This window comes from Parasteatoda tepidariorum, chromosome 7 (assembly GCF_043381705.1).
Source record: "Parasteatoda tepidariorum isolate YZ-2023 chromosome 7, CAS_Ptep_4.0, whole genome shotgun sequence".
Taxonomy (NCBI): Eukaryota; Metazoa; Arthropoda; class Arachnida; order Araneae; family Theridiidae; genus Parasteatoda; species Parasteatoda tepidariorum.
This window is the reverse complement of record NC_092210.1, coordinates 15822231-15829605: the sequence shown is the minus strand read 5'-3', so window position 1 is coordinate 15829605 and position 7375 is coordinate 15822231. Positions and strand designations below refer to the sequence as shown.

The 7375-nt window shown below is 40.3% G+C and overlaps 1 protein-coding gene across 1 annotated transcript; it reads right to left on the bottom strand.

Annotated features, from left to right (window-relative positions):
• Positions 1 to 4954: 4954 nt before the first annotated feature.
• Positions 4955 to 6817, bottom strand: LOC122268400 (SCAN domain-containing protein 3). The gene has a single exon (XM_043054292.1). It carries the CDS (start codon positions 6815 to 6817, stop codon positions 4955 to 4957), a length of 1863 nt encoding a protein of 620 aa, XP_042910226.1.
• Positions 6818 to 7375: the final 558 nt, after the last annotated feature.

Below are 7375 nucleotides of genomic sequence, written 5' to 3'. Positions count from 1 at the left end.
TACCAATTCCTAAATTGACCAAATATCAGGGAGATGTGGCAAAAATAGAATTTTGTTGAAAGCCATTTATGTCGTGAAGCTAATGTACTCACTCCCGCTTCTTTGAGAAGGAGTGGAATGGGTGTCCATTGAGGCAAGCCTGTTGCTACACGTAGTGCAGCATTATATTATTATACGCCGAGGGTTCGTACGTTTGAGAAAGAAAAGTTGTGGCTACCAACTCGAGGACACTTCGGATGCATGAGTTTACAATTCAGAGTAGGTGATCTGGTTGAGCACCTTTGCGTGTGGTAGCGATGCAGTTTAGTATTTTCAGTTTTTAATATTCTGAAATGATGGTGGAAGGTTATGTTGCTAGAGAAAGGTAGACCGAGAATCCGAAGGTTTTGAACTCAGGGGATTGGTTTGTTAAAAACAATGAGACTGAAATTTTCAGCAATCCGTCTTCTAGAAAAATTAATGGCAGCACTTTTTCTGGGACAATTTCAAGGTCTCAATCCTTACACCATTTATGAATTTGGTGGGGGAAAAATTGCATCTTATGTTTCACTTCGTAAATAGCTTCACTTCCTGCAATAAGGTAGGTATCGACCCCAAATATAAGACATAATATGTCACCAGGGCGAATAAGATGGAGGTCAGATACGTAAATCATGAAGTGGAAAGAACTGACCTTTGCGGAACGCCTCTGTTCATGGACAATTAGCTGATAGCGTATTCCACCACCGCACAGCTATCTTTCTGTGTTTGACAAAATTGTGGACGAAAAGGGCAGCTCTGTCAGTAATACCGGATTTTAAGAGTTTGAGAATTAAGGCTTTCTGGTTGATATTTTCGTATGCTATGCTGCGTGAATGTCAAGTGAGTAGCAAATCCCAAATTTCTTTTTGTATCGAGCCCGAAGGACTTCGTGATGAAGGATGGCGAGTACTGGATTTACCCTTTTAGACAAGAGGGATCTGCAGTGACAGGGGTGGAAGACTCTAGTCCTTTGTGAAAAATCAGTGAGCCGTTTTAGAAGCATACGTTCGAGAGTTTTACTTAAGTTGATCTTAGCTATATAGGTCTATAAGATGATACAAGATCCGTAGATTTATCTTTTTCTGGACAGGGATGACGTGCGCTAGTTTTCAGGACTCTGGGATTTGTCCAGAAACCCAGATAGAGTTAAACTAATCCAGTAGTTTCTGTAGGGCTGCTTCGCAGAGAGAGTGCAGCACCTTTAAAGGAATTTTATCCTGTCCTGGTGATTTACGATTGAAGGATGAGAGCACACAGCGAAGTTTTTGTAAAGTGAAGAGTTGATTGAATTCCTGGGCTGCTCAACTGAAGTCCAGGGGAAGACGGTTTTTGGTAGGTGTTTTAGAGTAGAAGACTGCAAATGCATTTGCTTGTGCCAAGGCACAATGACGTTCTATGTTGTTCACTGTGATTATTTTTTGAAGTGGAGGGTGCATGAAGGAACTCAGAACGATTTAATATTAAAAGAAGTATTTTGTCACGATTAATATTGAACGAAGGATTTAGATTGCCAAGCGTTAATGCAGATTTAATTCCAGTATTGCCTATGGGCTGCGTGGATTGCCTTCCGCAACTCAGCTGCAGTTTTTTTAAATATGTTTTCCACAATTCTAGATTTTAGAGTTGGGCGTGCAATTCTTAAATATTTGCGTTTTTTACCGAATAAAAAGGAGCATTGACTATTCCAGGAGGGCGGAAAACGTGGGTTGTAAGTTGGTCTATATGAGCTATATTTCTTTAGTTTTTGCTGGTATATATTAATTCAAGACTTTACGTGGAGAAGTTATTTTCCGCAAGGATAGACTCATCGAAGTCGGGAATTAGGTGGTTCCAATGAACTTGAGTTTGTTTACTTGAGGAAGGGTTACTATTGAAGATTGCAAGAGAAATACTCGCAGGCGGGTGATCGCTTTTAAATCTGTCAGAGGCGTTTTTGAAAAAAGGTCAGTTGATGAAATTATAAGATCTAAAAGCGAGGATTGGCGCCCTGGCTTGAAGCATGTTGGGATCTTTGTATTTAGCAGCAGGCAATATTGTCCCCTCTGCAGAGGATCAAAATTGTGATGGCATGTCTTCGGATCATCCTCAGGGATGTTTCCCAGACCGTCGCCAATAGCCCATTGTGCAGCTCTAGGGCGACGTAAATTAGCAACAACAGCAGGCAATATTGTGCCTTATAAGCCACTCGAGAAACTTTTCTTCATTTCATGATGTTGAAAAGGCTACTGAAGCAGCGTGGTGTAGATTAAAGTCTCCTACTAAGAAGAATGGGTTAGTTAGCGATCGTCTAAGAGATTGCGACCAGTCTGCAGAATATTGGCCCTTAGAAGCAGAAAGGTTCACAAGTGAGAAGGGGTAGTCAGGCGTAGCAATCTGAACCGCGAACATTTACTTGTCTGCTGGTGGTAGATTTGGTAGATAGGTACTTTATTTACGTTGCACTAGAGATGCACAATGGGCTATTGGCGACTGTCTTGGAAGCACCCCTGAGGATGATCCGGACATGCCATCGCAATTTTGATCCTCTGCAAGGGAACAGCTCCCCCACTTTAGTAGTTCGATGACCTGCGTGCGAAATCTAGAACTTGCGGTAGAACAATTTTACGGGGACCGATACCGTGCACCCTCGGTCTCAACTCTGTCTGATCAAAGCGGTCACCCACCCACTTACTGACCGCAGCCAGTGATGCTTGACTTCGGTGTTCTACTGGGAACCGTGTTTTTACGACCAGTTCACTGAGGGGCATAGATTTGGTAAGGGTACGACTTTCGATGAACATCACGGTTAACTGCAATAACTTACTCGCCCCCCACGGCCACTAGTTCGATCCTAGCGGAATATTATTTTAGTGGAAACTTGGAAAGTGTCTGATGGAGTTAAAAATGTCTCTTGAAGAGCTATTATTTGAGATTGGGAGAAATAATTTAATTTCAACCATTGGAGTTTTTTTCTTATACTGCAGCAGTTCCAAGAAGTAATATTTATTGACATGCTGAAAATTGTGAGTTGGATGGCTAACTTTTTATAATGCTTCTACAATGCCAAGATATTATTTGTACGATTTGAATTAAAGCAGAGTGTAGATATTAGTGAAGTTATAAGCTTTTAGAATTCTTAACGTGATGTTTGTTCAACTTCATGATGTCACTGATCAAAACGTTTGAACGAGATTGTAGGTTTTTATTGGTGGTTAATTGTAGCAGTATGTCCAGGAGCACTATGTGTTTGTGGTGAGACGATGAAATAACATTTTGTGGGTGTTTCGATGTGTAGGTGGATGAAGATATGTTATTCTAAGGTATTGGTTCAGTGACAGAATTAGCTGGAAGAGAAGGAACAGGTTTGGGAAAAGTTAGAATAGGTAGATGATTGTTTTGATCGCTCAAGGGACGGAATTTTTTTCCTTGAAAAGTATGGCTCGGATGACGAAGTGTCTAGACGGGAGATTAGGTTGTCAATGACTGTAAATAACTTTTAAAAAGGGATATTCTGGCGTTGAGCGAGAACTTATAATTTAGCGTCAAAGAATGTGACTACCTCAGATAAGACGCTCTTGACGATAGACTTAATGTCTTCGACTTCAGTGACGTGGTCAGATTTAGATATGGTCGCATAAGTGGAGGGGGAATTCGTTGACTTAAACTATCATCAGGCTTCTGTGAATAATAGATGGTACTTGTTTTTTAATTCTAAGAAACTCTTCTTCCGTCCGAGATGGGCATGTCAAAGTATTGACTGGATGACAATTAGAACAATGTGGGAGTTAATTATCACATTCCGAGTCGGTGTGTTGATCACCACAGTATGAGCTGTGTTGGTATTTAGATAGAAATTTTTTTAGTGAGTGGCTAAATTCGAAGCCTTTAGAACACTGACGCGGACGATCACAAAAAAAGGGAAGTACGCTCGAGGTTATACCAGAATTTGAGTTTAGTTGGAGCTGATGTGCCCTAAATTGTAATTAGGTAGATCTTAGACAAGGCTGATGATTCCTTATTTGTAAATCTGTAAATGCTGTGGACTAATAAGTTGTTGTACGAGAGTTCAGATGCAAAGTGATCAATCGGTATTTCCTGAGACAAAAATCTGGAGGTGATATATTTGGGAAGAACATAAGAATGAGTGGGATTTCCCATAATGTTGGTTATTTTACAGATTTCGAGAGCAGTCCCATAGTTGACCGTTTAGATTAAGAGTTTACCTTGGCGGGTGTGCACACATGAAATAATATTTCCAGGTGAACTACTACTTCATTTGGATTGTCTTTTAGGAAGATAGGCTTCTGAGGAAAAGAGTTTTATCCAGTAGGAGCAAAAGAAATCGCATATGTAAACGAACCACCAGCTGTCGCATATTCCAATTGTTCAGAAACAGTATCCTCAAATTCGAGTTGTGTAGAAGTTGACACTCTAGTAGTTCGTGATGAACAGAAATTAGAATTAAAATCCATTTCATCTTCCCTCATGTTGAGGAAAGATAAAGGATTATATTAAACCAAAAACTATACTTACGTTAAAGTCGTCAACAATAATTCAAACCGCTAAGGTGGGTGCTACCCAAGTTAAAAAGATCAGGTTTTACTGCAACATATACTTGAAAAGCAAAAATAAACCAATAAGTTTAATCCACTAAACCTCAGAGGATGAAAATAAATATACAACAAACTAATTTTCACTATCCTCGCAAAACTCAATTAAACTCAACATGTACTGTAAACCAGTGTTCCCCAACCTTTTTATCACCGCGGACCTGTCAACGTTTGATAATTTTACCACGGTCCACTAAAGGGGGGGGGGGCATTGATTGTTTATTTTTTTGATTATTTTGATTTTATAATTTTAATTTAATTGTATTTAAACTTACCTTTAAAATAAAATACAGTTACACCAAAAAATAAAGTGATTTAACATTTTAACTTACTTGAACGTTACATCAATGAGAACCCTGAGCTTGTTTCTTTGCAATAAGACGGCTCCATCTGGGGGTAATCGGAGACAATGACACCCGAAGTGTGTTGCTTATCTCCAGTTTATTCCGTTGCTTTGTTTTGGTTGCTGTTACTGCAGAAAATCCCGCTTCACACAGATAGGTTGTCGGAAATGGCAATAGGGATTTAAGTGCTGTGGTGGCAATCTCGGGGTATTCTGCCAAGACTTTAATCCAGAACACCGGCAGAGTTGTTGTTTCGAACGTAGTCTTAAGGCCGCCGTCATTTGCAATCTCCAACAGTTGATCTTCTTCTTGCATTGACAAGCTAGATTCACCCGATTTGTTGGCAAATGGGTCGCGGATCCATTCCTTACCAGTTCGTGGGTCTTTTGTGGTTGGGAAGTAGCGCTCGAACTCTTTTAAAAGCAAAGACAGGTGATCGTGAACCAACTGGGAGAATGAATCTTCAGGCTCTGTCTCGCCTAAAATACCCGCTAATGTCTGAAACATGTCGAAAATGCCTCTGTTCACGCGTCGTCCCCATAACTCCAGTTTGGCTTTAAAGGCAGCTACTTTGTCAGCCAACTTGAAAACAGTTGTCATTTTCCCCTGAAGGCACAGATTGAGTTCATTCAGCAGGTTGAATATGTCACACAGGTAAGCCAGTTTGGTGACCCATACCTTGTCACTGAAATGTGCTGCCAGCGGTGACTTCTTTTCTAAGAGAAATCTTTGCAATGGCTCTCGCAATTCAAATACTCTCAGTAGCGATTTTCCTCTGGATAACCATCTTATTTCTGTGTATAACAGAAGGCATCTGTACTCTGCGTCCATCTCCTCACAAAGCTGCTCAAACAGGCGCGAGTTAAGGGCGTGTGCTTTGATGTAGTTAATAACTTTAACGACATCAATCAATACGCTGTTAAATTCTGGTGACATTTTTCGGCTTGCTAGCACTTCCCTGTGAATGAGACAATGTGTAGCTTCACTCTCAGGTGCAACTTCCTTAATCCGAGCAGTTAAACCAGATAGACGTCCGGTCATAGCAGCAGCTCCGTCTGTGCATATGCCTACACAAAAGGACCATTTTAGTTGTCTTGATATATAACCATCCAGTGACTTGAACAGTTCTGCTCCTGTGGTGTTGGTTGGCAAAGATAGTGCACATAACAAATCCTCATGCACATCTTCCTGATATAGATATCGCACATAAACAAGTAGTACTGCCTTGCTGTCAATATCTGTAGATTCGTCAACCTGGAGTGCGTACCACGGTGATGCATTAATCCTCTCCAACAATTGCTTTTCAATGTCTTCGGCTATTTCCTCAATGCGCCTAGTCACAGTGCTAGCCGACAAAGGCACATGTGCTATCTTTTCCACAGCAGCTTCTCCTAGTATTTCACGGCAAATGTCTTTAGTGGCGGGCAAGATTAATTCTTCACCAATATTGAATGGCTTTTTAGCTTTAGCAATGCGGTTAGCCACCAAATATGATGCTCTTAGTGCACTCTCCTTTATTGATGTGGTGGCCATCATAAATTTTTTCTGTCCTTCGTGTTCCCGTTTTTTTCTTTCAAAATACTCCAGGGACTTGTCTTTTAATCCAGGGTGCTTGGCGTTCAAGTGGCGAAGCAGTTTTGAAGGTTTCATTGCGTCATTAGAGAGTTGATCGCCGCAAACTATGCAGAGCGGTTTTGGTTTGTGTGAATCGCCTGTCCCGACAAAACCATACTTCAAGTAGGACTCATGGTATTGTCTGTTAAAAGTTGCATGTTTCTTTGATGTTGAAGGCTCTTCGGTCTCTTCACTGAGCCTTTTCTTTTTTCCAAGGAAACTTTCTAAGGACGTCTGTTTTGTATTCATGTTTGCTAACTTGTGAGTTAAATTTGTGCAGACACAATACACACGTACACCAAGCACTGTTAAACCTGAGAAAGTACCGGTGAACAGAGAGAGGAGTGATAGACACTTTCTTTTTACAAAAAACAAACAAATCCGCATAAAGCACACAAAACAGTAGAGAGGAATCATGGTCACGTGGTCTTTGGGCGACTAAATGGCAGACGAGCCAGCTTCTCTTTTATAGCCTTACTATACACTCTCGCTGTGTGAGGCGTCAGAATCGAGAGAGAAGACGAAGTTCTTTATTAGTTCCAATGCAAATGTCGCGTCGCGCTTTCGTTTTTTATTTATGATATTTACAGTTACGATGATTGTTTTTTTTTATTAAAACTAATTGAATGAGAAAATAGTTGCAGACGATTTCTTTTTTTTTTCTTTTTTAAAACATTAAAAAAATTATGTTACTACCTTCGGGGGCATATTTTTTTTAAATAAATAAAATTTTAATGGAACACAGATATTTTTAATTTGGGGTATAAACCTAGGAATTTAAATTCAGTTTCAATGAAATGGGCGGAC

Excerpts from the sequence above, each read along its gene's own strand:
- LOC122268400 (XM_043054292.1), bottom strand. The coding sequence starts at position 6,817 with ATGAATACAAAACAGACGTCCTTAGAAAGTTTCCTTGGAAAAAAGAAA.